The sequence below is a fragment of the Rhamphochromis sp. 'chilingali' genome, assembly GCF_963969265.1.
Source record: "Rhamphochromis sp. 'chilingali' genome assembly, chromosome: 12".
NCBI classification, from domain to species: domain Eukaryota; kingdom Metazoa; phylum Chordata; class Actinopteri; order Cichliformes; family Cichlidae; genus Rhamphochromis; species Rhamphochromis sp. 'chilingali'.
This window is the reverse complement of record NC_137939.1, coordinates 10,470,367-10,485,070: the sequence shown is the minus strand read 5'-3', so window position 1 is coordinate 10,485,070 and position 14,704 is coordinate 10,470,367. Positions and strand designations below refer to the sequence as shown.

At 40.6% G+C, this 14,704-nt stretch overlaps 1 protein-coding gene across 6 annotated transcripts in view; it reads right to left on the bottom strand.

Annotated features, from left to right (window-relative positions):
- cfap74 (cilia and flagella associated protein 74) overlaps window positions 1-13,013 on the bottom strand; it is a 58,146-nt gene extending 45,133 nt beyond the window's left edge. For 2 of the 6 annotated variants that reach the window (XM_080898552.1, XM_080898555.1), the window contains exons 1-14: window positions 12,932-13,007; window positions 12,411-12,498; window positions 12,172-12,250; window positions 11,728-11,886; window positions 10,794-10,892; window positions 10,609-10,713; window positions 9,451-9,624; window positions 9,051-9,161; window positions 8,145-8,247; window positions 7,580-7,737; window positions 7,198-7,414; window positions 6,925-7,089; window positions 4,776-4,934; window positions 4,484-4,602 (exon numbers count right to left, since the gene is read on the bottom strand). In XM_080898552.1, the coding sequence (XP_080754678.1) occupies window positions 4,484-4,602; window positions 4,776-4,934; window positions 6,925-7,089; window positions 7,198-7,414; window positions 7,580-7,737; window positions 8,145-8,247; window positions 9,051-9,161; window positions 9,451-9,624; window positions 10,609-10,713; window positions 10,794-10,892; window positions 11,728-11,886; window positions 12,172-12,250; window positions 12,411-12,489 (1,727 nt within the window). In that variant the 5' untranslated portion in view covers window positions 12,490-12,498; window positions 12,932-13,007. Of the gene's footprint in view, window positions 1-4,483; window positions 4,603-4,775; window positions 4,935-6,924; window positions 7,090-7,197; window positions 7,415-7,579; window positions 7,738-8,144; window positions 8,248-9,050; window positions 9,162-9,450; window positions 9,625-10,608; window positions 10,714-10,793; window positions 10,893-11,727; window positions 11,887-12,171; window positions 12,251-12,394; window positions 12,535-12,931 lie in introns of all 6 variants that reach the window. The other 4 variants (XM_080898557.1, XM_080898553.1, XM_080898556.1 and 1 more) reach the window with 4 other exon arrangements.
- Window positions 13,014-14,704: the final 1,691 nt, after the last annotated feature.

Below are 14,704 nucleotides of genomic sequence, written 5' to 3'. Positions count from 1 at the left end.
CTGTTGTGGTTTTTGCACCAGTAGTGAAAAGATACAGCAGAGCCCATTGTGGCACAAATGCACCTACGCTGGGCAGGGGGTGTCGGGGGAAACGAAGCCAATTTTAGAAATTCAGGGGGCGTACAGGGAACCATGGGCTGGTGTGAAAAAGTCTAGTGTGTTCCTGGTTCCTGGTTCTCTCTCTAGCTGTGCTAATGTTTTTAGCTGGGTGAGCCATGATGATTTTTCAGTTGTCACGACTGATCTCAATACTGTGTGGTTTCATGTGTGAATAATTACACACAACAGGCACTGAAAAATACAGGGAAGGTGTATAACAGGTGCATTCATTCGTCAGGATGTATGAGCGTGACTCAGTTTGTAAAACCGAGGATTTCTGACACCACTTAGCATTTTTTTTCTAGGCTGTTTTGCTTATGATCCTGGTGCAGTTTGTGATTCTGATAAATACAGTGACAGGGTGCTTACAATTTACAGTAGTACCATGTAAACTTGATATTAAATTTAACGATCATTCCAACCATTTGATATCACTACTGTGACTGCAGTATGATGTAACCAACAGTGCTGTAGTAAAATTTTTATTATAATGTCATAAAAACTAAGACAAGAACATTTTTTTGTTGGTGGCGCTTTAAGCAGTAGACGGGGGTCAGCACGGACACCTTGACTGCTCCGTAGCTATACAGCCCATAGACAACAAATTGTGATGCACTGTCTATTCTGACACTTCTCTATCAGAACCACCGTGAACTTCAGTAGCTTGTCTGTTAGATCGGACCACACGAGCCCACTCCCCTCTCATGACCCTGTCACTGACTCACCACTGTTTCTTCCTTGGACCACTTTTGTTAGATACTGAGCACTGCAGTGCAGAAACACCCCACAAGAGTAGTTTTAGAGATGCTCTGACCCAGTCATTTATCCAGTACAATTCCTGCTTCTAACACATCAACTTTGAGGACAAAGTGTTCATTTGCTGGACAAAATATATTTCACCAAATAATAGGTGCCATGATGAAGAGATGATCAGTGTTACTTACGTTACCTGTCAGTGGTGATAATGTTACGGATGATCAGTGTATGATAACATTTATGTCTTCACAGGTAAGGTACCTTTTGAGCATGTATCATTAAATTGCCAGAGAGAAAGTAATCTAATAATAATAATAATGCATTTTATTCCTGAATTGTAGGTTTAGGGTTAACATTTGAATGAATGAATTCGTACAGAGCCTCACTCCAAGTATTTTTATTGTTTTGCTGAAACTCTGGCCATGATATACTTTTACTCACTTTCTACCCCGTTGCCTACAAATCCCAAATATAATGTAAACTTATTTTATTTAGTTGAATTTTTTAAATATACACTCAACAAAAATATAAACGCAACACCTTTGTTACTGCTCCCATTCCCCATGGGATGGACGTAGAGACCTAAAATTCATTCCAGATACACAATATAACCATCCCTCCCAAACAGTGGTCACAAATCAGTCCAAATGTGTGGTAGTGGGCACATCTGCCATATTGAGATAATCCATCCCACCTCACAGGTGTGCCACATCAGGATGCTGATCTGACATCATGAGTAGTGCACAGGTGTACCTCAGACTGCCCACAACAAAAGGCCACCCTGGAATGTGCAGTTTTGTCTCACAGGAAAATGCCACAGATGCCACAAGCAATGAGGGAGCGTGCAATTGGCATGCTGACAGCAGGAATGTCAACCAGATCTGTCGCCCGTGCATTGAATGTTCATTTCTCAACCATAAGCCGTCTCCACAGGCGTTTCAGAGAATATGGCAGCACATCCAACCGGCCTCACAACCGCAGACCTCGTGTAACCACACCAGCCCAGGACCTCCACATCCAGCAGGTTCACCTCCAAGATCGTCTGAGACCAGCCACCCAGACAGCTGCTGGAACAATTGGTTTGCACAACCAAACAATTTCTGCACAAACTGTCAGAAACCGTCTCAGGGACGCTCAACTGCATGCCCGTCGTCCTCATCGGGGTCTTGACCTGACTCCAGCTCGTCGCCGTAACAGACTTGTGTGGGCAAATGCTCACATTCGATGGCGTCTGGCACGTTGGAGAGGTGTGCGCTTCACAGATGAATCATGGTTCACATTGTTCAGGGCAGATGGCAGCTGAGAATGTCCCAGTTCTTGCATGGCCAGCATACTCACCGGACATGTCACCCATTGAGCATGTTCGGGATGTGCTTGACCGGCGTATACGACAGCGTGTACCAGTTCCCACGAATATCCAACAACCTCGCACAGCCATTGAAGTGGAGTGGACCAACATTCCACAGGCCACAATTGACAATCTGATAGACTCCATGCGACGATGTGTTGCACTGCATGAGGCAAATGGTGGTCACACCAGATACTGACCGGTTCTGGGTCCCCAGACCCCCAATAGCGCAAAAAACTGCACATTCCAGGGTGGCCTTTTGTTGTGGGCAGTCTGAGGTACACCTGTGCACTACTCATGATGTCAGATCAGCATCCTGATGTGGCACACCTGTGAGGTGGGATGGATTATCTCAATATAGCAGATGTGCCCACTACCACACATTTGGACTGATTTGTGACCACTGTTTGGGAGGGATGGTTATATTGTGTATCTGGAATGAATTTTAGGTCTCTACGTCCATCCCATGGGGAATGGGAGCAGTAACAAAGGTGTTGCGTTTATATTTTTGTTGAGTGTAGTTTTGTAAAGAGCATTTACATTTTTCTAATTCAAAGATTCAAAGATTATTTTGCAAACACCAACCAGCAACTCCTGATCCAGGGCTTTCCGAGTATGTAACACAGGTTTGGACCTTATAACCACATAGCATTCTTCTATTTGTAAAACCACAAAAACAACACCAAACAGCTGTGAAGTAACTGCTATTTTTTAAACCTTGAGAGCTCATATTATTATTGCTCTGCATATGCCTGAATACATTTTCCTCACTTTATACAATAGGTTGCTATGCGGATTGCCTACCATCTGGTTATTTCAGATTTTCAGCTGTCTTCCTGTAACAAATTTAATGAGGCATCAAGTGATTAAAATGTCCAGGATTTGGGGGATGGTCATCCAACAGCATGACATGTAGTATCATGATGGTTAATGGGAGGTTAGCCACAATGAGTAATAGAGCATATCAGACCTTGTAAGGCTGTATTAACAGAAAGCCTGAATGTACTGAATTGACTAGAGCTTTGTGTTACAATTTATGAATTCAAAATTTTCACACATTCTTATTTTTATTTTGTTGTGATTAAAATGAACGAAAAGCAGGCGCAGCATTTATTATTTTAGTGCTGTAGAACTAATCTGATGTCTGCAAATGTGAAGCTAATGTGAAACTATAATATGTGCACCTACAAGTAAAATCAATAAAATCAAAGAGACGACCAACTTTACTTCTCTCAAATAAAAGGAAGATACTAGAAAAACAGTGAGTGTTATGCTTTGTATACAGTATGCGTGCATTTACCCATTTGGTATTTAAGTGCATTTTGTACATGTGAGTTTGCAATTGAGAACTCGCATGTAGAAGGTGATACGTTCAGACAAGTGGTCCTGCACTAAAGCTCAAGAACGGCATCAGTAGTGTTCAAGCTGACCCTGCTGTAGCCTGCGAGATTCTTCAACTCAGTCAGGCAGAAAGAAAAGAGATGAAGAAACCACATCAAGCCATGGGAGAGCTGATGGGAAAGTGATACACAGTGAGTGACCTGGAGAACAATGCATCTCTGCTCGGCCTGTGGGCTGCTGGCATGCTGATAGAGAGGAGATAGAAGAGACATGGACTGACTCATGTAGCTGAGCCTCGTAAGAGGAGCTGTGAGCGTGGTGATCCAAGCTGGCATCCATATGTGGGAGGATAGGCTTTTCTTTCACGACCACTCCACATCATATTTTAAAAAATGACAAGAAGTGGTTGCTAAATGGTGATGCACGACCAGATGTTTCAATGTGACAACTGAAGCGGTTTAATACATATGGGAGTTTATCACAACAGACCTTTAATGTTTGATTTCTGGAATTTTATCCGTTTCTGGTGCCACACTATCAGATGTCTGAAACCAGATTTCCCGACCACTTCAATACTTTAACCCGCAAACGAGCACAACCATGAAGCAACACCGCTGCGTTAATGCAGTCCCCCCCCCCCGGTGTCTCTCTCATCTCTATGAGATAAATATATCTATTTTGTCCTCAGCTGGGATTCAGTAGGGGTTCTAGTGGGCTGCGTGATGCTATGCTATGTTGGTTTTCCCTTCAGAGATATTTACTTTGTCTGTCATGATTCGTAGAACTGGAGTAATTGGCTCTTCCTGAATCAACTTCAATATGGTAATATTGCCTATTGAGAATTTTAGAAAGATTTTCCTAAAATTGTTGCCTAAAACAAATACTTTAGGTCTTTGTTTACTGTTATAGCTGTTATAATTAATAAAACACAAAACTTACTTGATGGTGAAAAAGTTCTTCAAGTGAGGGGAGACCCCGAGAAACTTGCAGTTAATAACTGCGTAGCTGATATTAGTCAGGACAATTTTCTTCTTGTACATTTTTCCCACATCAAAGTCCTAAAATAGACCAAAACATTTAATATAATAATTCAGTTCAGTTCAGTTTTACTTATATAGTGCCAAATCACAACAGCAGTTACCTTATAGCACTTTATATTTTAAGGTAAAGATTCTACAATAAAATAAAGACATACATTTTTGTGTTTTGGGACTGAAAAAAACCCTCATACCTTGAAGAGGATGACCTCTGGTTTACTAATGAATGGAGGCCCTTTTAACTCTTTTCCACGATTTCTTTTAGCAGTCATATTGAGCTTTCCACTCGCTATTGGAGGTTTTTCTTGCCTCAGTTGTGTTTGCACCAGTGTAGTATTCTCATTGGGCATTTTCTGTAACCACACAAGCAAAGCAACAACTGCTAATTAGTAATAATCTACTATAAGATACTCAAAGATTGCAGCCAAATGGATCCACAGTACAAAAAAAAAAGAAAAAAAAAAGAAAAGGGAGATCATTTTTCTGGATCATAATTTCTTATAATTTAAACCCAGAGTCGTCCTTCATTTCTCTGCCATGTAGAAAAACTGGGAAACTACTGTTGAAATTGCTCTTCTTTTTCTTATTTTAAATTATCTGAAGGATTAAATGTGGAGTTAAACTCATTTACACCAACAGATAGAGGAGTTTCATGGTCCCGTCCACTTGTAATATGTAAAATGAGTTTGACATTCCTGGAATAGAACATGTAGGAGTTTGTATGGTGATAAAACAACAGGTAACTTCATCATCCAAAAAGTTTTCTTAAGGTGCTTTTGTTATTCAATAGTTGGAAGTTTAAATCATTTTTAGGCTTGGTCTAACACATCCAACATACTGTATAGCGAACAGGTTTTTCTAGTGTCAGAAATTAACTTGGGCACAAGGTTATTTTAAAATACCTTCACCTTAGGGCACAGGCATGTACACAGCACTCTGGCTCCAGTTTCTCTCGCCATCAAAAACATGCTAAGTTAATTCTCCTGTCACTGTGCCCTTGACCATATGCTTACAGCTGGAGCACTGGCTGCAGAGGCACTGCCCACTGCTCCTAGTAAGGATGGATTAAATGGAGGGAATGAGTTGCTCTGTCAGGATTAATAAAGGATATCTAACCAAAACTTGTTTTTCAAGAGTCATACTTACTACATGTTATCACAGTTGTCTAAAAATAGTGTGTGAGCTTTATGTCATAAATAATACCCTTCTCCCCCAACCCCCTGACACTGAATTAGATAATTGGTAGAAAACGGATAGATACTGTATCATTATGGATCAAGATAGTGGATTTGATACTAGTGGTATTGGTGTGGTTTACAAGGCTGCCTTATTCAGCGTTTTGTATTTTTATTCCGTCCATGCTTTATTTTGCACTGTAGAGCGCTTTTATAACTTTGTTACAAAGTGACGTGTTGACATTTAATCACTGTTCTCCCCCTCATGAATCATCTCATTAGCTTTATTGTATCGCTCTGCTCTGCTGTTGTGCTGGCTGTGTTGAAAAGTACCCTTTGATGAGGGCGTCAGTCTGATCTGTATTTTAGGAGGAGAGATCACTTCCACTTGGCTTGTCACTCGCTCAGACCTCTGAGCTGCAACGCTACGCTCGCTCTGGGCTCACAGGCACCGGCACAATGAGAAGTGATGTCCGTCGCCCCACATTTCAAGAGCGCTGGGGCTCCAGATTAGACACAGAGGCTTCTCATCTTCATGTCAGTGAGCTAGTGTAGAAACTTTCACCTTTAACGTCAACTCCCATGGAACGATCTCAAAATTGTCACTGTAGGCCAATGCTGATATGATCAACACAACTCAATTTGACTTATTTTATATATATATTGAAATAAATGATCTCTATATTAAAATATTAGCTAAGCTGTAGTTGTTGTCTAGAGTATGATGGATGGAAAGTCTTGCAATTGCTTATGTACAAATGGGAAAAAATTGGCTAGCTGTCGATTTCTAAAATGTAAACAGTGCTCTCTTTAATGTGACTAATCACATTAATGCTTTCAGAATCATTATTAATGCCAAATAAATAACACAAGTTTTCAAAAACAGAGCTCTACCTTGTTCCCTCAGCACTGAGGCCTGACTGCTGACTCTTTGTACAGAGTTTATGTGTATGTGTATGGCGTCTCTTTTCACCTGCCTGAAACAAGCTTCACTGTGACCATGCTGAGTTATTCCCATTCCAGTCTAATGCATATGCTCCAACCAGCAGGAGTCTCGAGTGCAATCTTTAGGATATTAATGTGCCTGCTGAATGGTACGTGATTTATGGCCATTTAAATTTAGCAGGTTGCATAGGTTTGCTTTCGGTCGGCTGTTGTTTTAGTCAACCTTGATGTGTTGGTCCCACAGTCCGGAGAATTCAGGCTCAGCCAGGCTGTCAGTAGGGATCTGGTGATTCACTTTCTCCTCGTTTTCCTCAGTCCCCTCCAGGTCCTCAACATCAGAGCAAGCTGACGATGACGAGGAGCTGCTGGTGTCACTGAAATCTCTGAACTGTTGGACAAATACAAACACACACGAACGATTCATTATAAATTGCTCAAAATGCCCTCCAAGCAATCATTTCATAGTAGGCATCTCAGATCTTAGATTCCCCCTCACGATTGTGGCTTTCTCCTCAGCAGCTGATGGGGGAACAGAATCCAGGTAGTACGGGAGCTTCTCACTTGCCCTCCTCAGAGATAGGAACTTCTCAGTGGCTGAGGGTTTGGGCAGTAGCAGTGCCGGCTTCCTCTGCCTCCTATTCGTCAGCTGTTCTTCCTGAAGGATTTTTGAAACAATCTCCACTCTTTTTGACTTCTGGCTCTCCTGAAATTCCCTGAGAAGGGTAAATCGACAACACTGCATTATCCTGAAATGGGGTCATGCATTCCTCAGCACACAGTGAGAGAAAACACCCACACGTTGCTGCATGGAGTGGGAGTGGAGGACATGCGTGTGGGAGAGGAGAGGATAGGAGAGGAGAGTAGAGGAGAGGACATACCCTTCTTTACGTTTTGTTTCCTGCTGTTGTTTCTGCTGGTACATATGTTTCATACTGTTGATTCCTTGGGCCTGCAGGGATTCTCTCAGTTGTCTTTGTAGCTGCTCCTTCTTCTGGGCATTAGCTCTGGCTCTGCTTTGCTGGACCTGTAAATTCTCCTAAGGAAACAACGGCAGATTAATAAAGCTATACTCGACCACATGCAGCTTTAAGACTGAACTGACTGTTTGAAGGCAGAGACATCAGACAAAGAGACATTTTCTCTTTAGACACACAATTTGCCTTGAATCATATGTTTAATCAGAAAATACAGCAATAAACAGAAACAAAGCATTGTCAACAGTACATATCCACACACAACTCAAAGTGAGCCTAGTTGGATCACTATGACTTCATAGCTTCATTGCTAAATAATTCATAATGCAAATGTTAATTTAGGCACTTAAAATGATGTTATAGTAACCAAAAAGCACAGTAGTGATATAAAAAAATAATAACATATAGGCTTTTTTTAAATCTCATCATTAATGAAACAACCACAATGTTATGCTGTTCTTTTGCTTACTTGGGTTGCTTCTATGTTAGTTTTCAATGACTTTACAGCCTGTAACCTCTTTTCCAGTAACTCTCGGTTCTGCCGCTCCCTCTCAGCCTCCTGCTGATTCATCCTGAATGAAATGGGGACACCAACTAAGCACGCAAAATGTCAAATACAGCACAGAGAGAAAACAGCAAATGTGCTATTATTGCCTGGCATTAAAAACCCAAGGTTGAGCCAAATTTACACTGGTGACATCGTAAGTAGTACAAAAGGACAGAATTCAAGTCAACTTATAGGTGGAATAAACTTGGAAGTAACAGCAAATATTTTCAGATTATCTTCAGCCACAGACAAATACATATTTGGTAAGCATACATACAATTGTATGTGTAGTTTTTACAACCTTTAATAAAATTGTGTGTTCATAATGTATAAATGGGATTTCCACAAGGTCAACTATTGGCTTATTGGAGTTTTTATAGTTTTTGGCTTTCTAGGCACCAGCTATTTCTGTGTAGAATTTGTTTCCATTAACAAATAAAAAAATATATACAATAGGACCTATGATGGTCTCACTACATTTCCACAATGGGTTCAATTGAAGTGTAGATTGTGCTAAAATTTACATTTGTGAAATATCATGCAAAATTATTATACACCAGAACAGACTCTAATGGCTTGAGTAATTAGTGATTTTTAGAAAAATCAAGATTTGAATAGATTTTTTGTCTTCTCAGATCACTTTCAGCTAGATCAATGATGTATAAATCTGAGCTCTTTCAAGTGTCATGTCTACTCTGCTTGTAATGCAATTTGCCAGGATGTGCGAATGATCAATAGGACGTGCCAGCTCTCCAATGAGTCCTCTGAGATAATTCACATCTTTGTTTTACCCCTCTGACACTGTTTATTGGTTTGAAAGCTGATTACCTTTTTACAGTCTGTTTCAAGTACTTGGCAGCTATTTTGCGGCTCTCTCGGCCCTCTTCGATTTTCGTCTGACATTCAGTCTTCTCTTTCTTTAGCATGGCTGCCTGTTTACTATCAGAAGAGAATCACAGACACTTACACACAGAGTGTTATCATCACATGGCTATTTTTGGCTTGTGATAGAGGCTTCTCACGAAAATAATCACATGCTTTAAATATAATGGATACACAGGAACAAAATGTGCCTACAAGAGTCATTTCACTCAGGTTATGTGCAACACATCACTCTTAGTTATTCACATAATGACAAATCGCTTTGAATTGTCTATGCATAATAAGGACAACAAATCAGGGGAAAAAGCAAAGCTTTTAGGAGGGTAAATATGGCTGTTTTCCATACTCCCTCAGATTCTTCATCTTGAGTTGCAGGTTTTGGCTGGCTTCCCTCTCCTGCTGCAGCCTCGTTGCTGCCTTCTGGGCTTTAAGAACCTGGAAGAGCTGCTCCTCTTCCTGCACCTCCTGCCGGAGCAAGGAGCATCTGCCAAGCTCAACTTCCACCTCACTCAGCTCCAGTCTGAGGAGCAAGGACAAATGCATGCAGATGGAATAAAATGAATGGGAGAACTCTAAAAACACTAAGTATCTGTAGAGTCAATACGATGAATATTACCACCTCAATATCAGCCAGCTGTCAGCCCTGAAAACACATGCAATTAAAAATCCCCGATCCCTCTACTTTAAACTATAAACACGCCCTTTTCTTTCAATGGCAGTTTCACCAAGAGGTGACACTTTTCATACAAAGTTTTGACTTTAACAGTTTCACACTGTTCTGAGACATTTCATACTGACATTTTTTAACTGACTGAAATACTCTCATTACAAGCTGTAAGCTTATAGTCAGCTTGACCACGCAGAGATTTGCACTGCACTGTGAAACACCCAAAGTATTCCTATTCTATCCTATTTCTAAACTGTTATTTTTTTTAATCTTATAAATCTCGTTCAAATAAGAGGCCAGCTTAAACCTGGCTGTATGATTGTTTAAAAAGCTTCTAAACCTGCACTGAAACCATTACAGTATTTTATTTCCCTCTAGAAAAACCCACACTTCCTAACAGCAGAATGAGAAAGGATTCCTTACAGATTTTTTACACAGCAAAATTGTTTACAGCCTTTATTACTGTATTGAGTAACCAGGCTTTATGACTAAAAAGTGCACAAAAAAACCCACAAGGGGCTGCAGAGCTGTGGGTGTGTTTTCTAGGATACCACTGAAGTGCTGAAATACAATCCATGAAGACCAGTTAGAAAAATACATTTTTGAGTTTGAAGCTTTATCAGACACCCAAACACAGCAAATCCGTTTGGTTACATGCTGACAACTGCAAAAAAACCAAAACACAAATACACTGTTCTTGCAACAAAATTATCTGCCACCCTCTGTGTTTGCTCTCAGTGTCAAAGCAGTGGTATAATTGCGGCAAATAAGGGTGCTGGCCTTTTCTAGCAGTACTAATGCCTCTTAGATCAAGACCTGTTTTCTTCTTGGACTCACTCTAGTTGCTTCAGCTCAATGTTGATGTGGCCCTCGAGCTCCTCCTCACTCTGCAGCTTTTGACATAGGTGCTTATGCTGGGCTCGCAGTCGAAACAAAGCCACGCTGACAATTTTAAACAGAAAGACAAAAAAAATTAGTCAAAATAAAAGTACCAAAGACCAGTTGGTTTATTTTAAACTCACCTGTTGTCTGTTACTTTCTGTTGTTCTATCTCTCTCTCCAAGTTATCCCTCTGCTCCAACAAACTTTGAATATTCTGTTGACAGAGTTTTAGCTTTTCTCTGAAGAAAAAAAAAACACAGGATAAAGAAGACAAGCTGCAGTGCTGACATAGAGAAACACCAAAAACGTGAACATTTTCAAGGCACTTAAAATAGGATGCGTACAGAGCACTGGCTAATGGATTTCCTTGAGGCCACTGCAACAACAGGGAGGTAATTCTGTGTCCTAACAAGGTAATCAAATGAAGATATTAGAAAGCTGAGAGTGGACACACACTGTAACAGCTTTGAATTGCCCAATGTTCCTTTTGCAGTCTAATGGTGTGCAACACAACAATCTGCGGCTGTGGCAAAAGACCGTCATAAAAAGAAAATTGTGGCACGTGGTATGACAAGGCCTGCAGACAGGTTGAAAGATAGGTGCATTTAGGTTCCCATTAAACACACGTTTACTGTGGCTGAAGTATAACTCCACGCTGACCGCTGATGCTCTGTGCTAAAGGAAGATGACAGACATTTTCCATGGAACTGCATCACAGTTCATCAGGTGCTCAATGGCTCATGGTCCAGACAAATAAAAAGACGGAAGGAAAGTGGGGAGAAAGGACATTATAAGAAATGTTCTGTCCTCGGCTGAAATCATTTTCTACAAATTGCCGAATCAGTTGGAACAGATATGATTGGCCTTGTGTGAAAAGGGCAGGAGCAGAAAAAAATGGAATAAAACAGGGGAACATTTTTGAAAAGACTGGGCAAAAGCCTGTGTATTTTTAAAAAAAATTCTCATAAAAAAGCTTTTCTACTGGTACTGGTTTGTGTGGAGTCTAGAAAGGTTCACAAAATGTAGGTAAGGAGCTTCTGTAGCTCTAGAGGTCTGTCAGTGCCAGGTTCAGACCTGGCTTTCAGCACGTCATGCTCCTTCTGTCCGTGAAAGCAGTCCAGCTGGTCGAGGTTTCGTCTCAGCTTGAACATCCGTGCTGTCTCGGCATAACTCCTCTTCTTACAACCGTCAGCCATAGCCGCAAGGTCACCATCGTCAACACCATCATCCTCTCTTGGGGCAGATGCAGAATTACATTTAGAAAAGGCTCCTTATGTGATGCAAACTCTTAGATACACACACTATTATTCACAGACTGTCTTTCATGTATGGAAGTATATGATGTAACAGACTTTCAACAGATGCTGAAATAAAAAACAGAAATTGAACTTTATTGCTTTGTATAACAATATCTGACCGAAACAAGCACCGTGGTTTTGAATACAAGACACACTGCCATTTGGATTTAACTGCCCAATAGTTCTCAAAAAAAAAAAAAAAAAAATAGCAAACACCCACTCAGACAATTCTTCTAACCAGTCCAAATCAGCAGGCACATCTGACTCTTCGGCTTTAAAGGTTTCATCACTTGGATCATCTGAAATAAATCAGCATATCTCAGTCTCAAGCTAAAAAAGGGCTGTTTTATATAGGTGTAGTTATGGATAAAGTAATGTATATGTGTGAGACTTAAAGGTTTTTTTTCTGAAAGCTACATGAAGCAGCAGGATCTGGTATTTACCATTTACTCTCCTCACCTGGACTGAGGTGGACATCCAGCTGTCCACACCTGTCAGGCTCCACCTCTGCGGGGCTTCTCCTGTCTTCTACCTCCATGTCACCTTACTTATGAAGGGCACAGGACTACATTACCGAGCAAGCCTTAATGATAACGGCATACAGAAATAGACATAGCAAATCTGTTAAATCCAGGTGAAGTCATTCAATGACGGAGAGCCAGTTCTTTCACGCAACAGGAAAATAAATTAATATTAAAAACTGGCCACTATTGCTGAAATTTAAATGTAGTTTTAAGCGGCTCTTTTTGGCGGTTTAGTAGGGTTAGGTTATATTTCCGTAGTGCCAGTGTGACATTTGTCCCAACCACCATAACATTCAATCAGAATAATCCTAAAAGAAAACTGATCTGTCTTTTATTCGAGTTGAGCTAGCTTGAAGAGCAAGAAAGTGGGGCCAGCTAAAGCAAATAATAATAATAATACAGTGTTTGCTCTGTGTCACTCTTACGATAAAAACAAAACATTAAAAAAACGGTTACCTTTTGTAGCTCGTCTTTCCTCTTATAAAAACGGCTTCTCAACATCACTTTTTCTCAAAGCAGCCATGTTTGCTGGTGTTTCCAAGGAAACGTGACGCGAGGGGCGGAGTCGTACTGCCCGCTGAAACCTTGCAGGTGCGACAGAAATTAACCGTTGGTGGCAAAATAGTACCGACAGCATCAAAAATCGATTTACCTGTCGAAATGATCCAAAAGAAAAGTCTGTCGTTGTACGGTAATGACATGGCAGACTGTTACAGACATTATAAGACTTTAATTCAACACGAAATATAAAAATGTAAAGGTTTTAATATCTAAAATGACTTTCTTTCGTTCTTACAACATTGCACATTGCCATTCACCGTCTTTTTTTCTCTGGCCTGACAACAGTCAAGAAGCCAGAGAGCACAAAACATCTCAGCTGATTTAGAGAGAATGATATGTCTGTGTTATGCAAAGTCTTTTGTCAAGCATGCACAACCCCACGGGAAACAGGCGTGCATTTTCTAGTAGATTGGTGGGTTATTGCACCATCACAAGGCTTCTTTTTCTTTTTGCCATTATTAAGGTTTCATCGAGCTCATCATAATTTTGAAGTGGAATTCACAAGAGGAAGGAGAAATGTGTGTTCTTACTGTATATCACACTGAAGTCATGTGACAGGCCTAGAGGAATAAGTTGTATTACCATAGGAGGCCTGGTAAATAAATAGTGTGAGGATGCGTGACTGTGATGAATGGGAGGGAGACTTTTTTTGTTTTGTTTTTTGAGATAAAGGGAAGAAAAGTGACTTGAGTAGAAAAAGGAGCTCGGCCGATATTAAGGAGGGATCAGCTGGAGAAAAACAGAAAGATAAGAGAGAGAATACATGATGGTGAAAAAAGGAGCCTAACAGGAAAAAGGAGGAGTTTGTGGATGAGGAATCCAACAAATGCAGTCCTGTTAAATGCACTGTAGTATGTACGACAACCTAACATTTTCCACATCAAAAGCCCTTACAGTCCAACTCCAAGAGAAGGGGTGGCCAGGAGGGTGGAGTGAATCTACAGCCCCTGGCCATGCTGACCTTTATGGTGCGGTTGACAATAAATATAAGCACCCACCTAATGGAGAGAGCTTGAAAAATAATTGAGTTACAAAACTTTGGAAAAGTGGACTCACAGAACAAAAACAACCACACTTCAGGAAAAATGTATCAACCAGATTCAGAAAGAGACTAATGACTAGTTCAACTTCATTAACTTGTATTTGATGTATATATTATCCTCTTAAACAGCATCGTTTCTGTTTTGTCTGCATGGCGAGGATTACTGCATCACATTCGAATCTGCTTTGCCTGACCATATTCACAGTTGCTGCTTTGCTTAATGAGACATAATGAGTGTTTTTCCAGGAATTTTTAGAAATGCGTTACTCGAAAGTAGGTATGACAGGAAAGTAGAGGAGGAGCAAGACATGAGGAGTGCCAGTGTAGGAATCCTCATCCCTCCCATCCCTGTATTCTCTAATATGACTTTTCTGTCAACTTACTGTACTGATGTCTTATCTAATCTCTATTCAGTTCCTTTAGAGGCTAAATCTCGTGAAACTGTGGCCTTTGATCTCATACACCAGAAAATGTTTGATCCCTGAGAAACAGTCTGATCTGCATGTGCTTTAGAAAAGAATTATATAACAGTCTGGGGTGGAGGCGTGGATGTAAAAGTGTACATACTGTAGGCTTATTTCACAAAAACCTAGCAACACATGCAACCAGGTTTTGGAGGGCATATT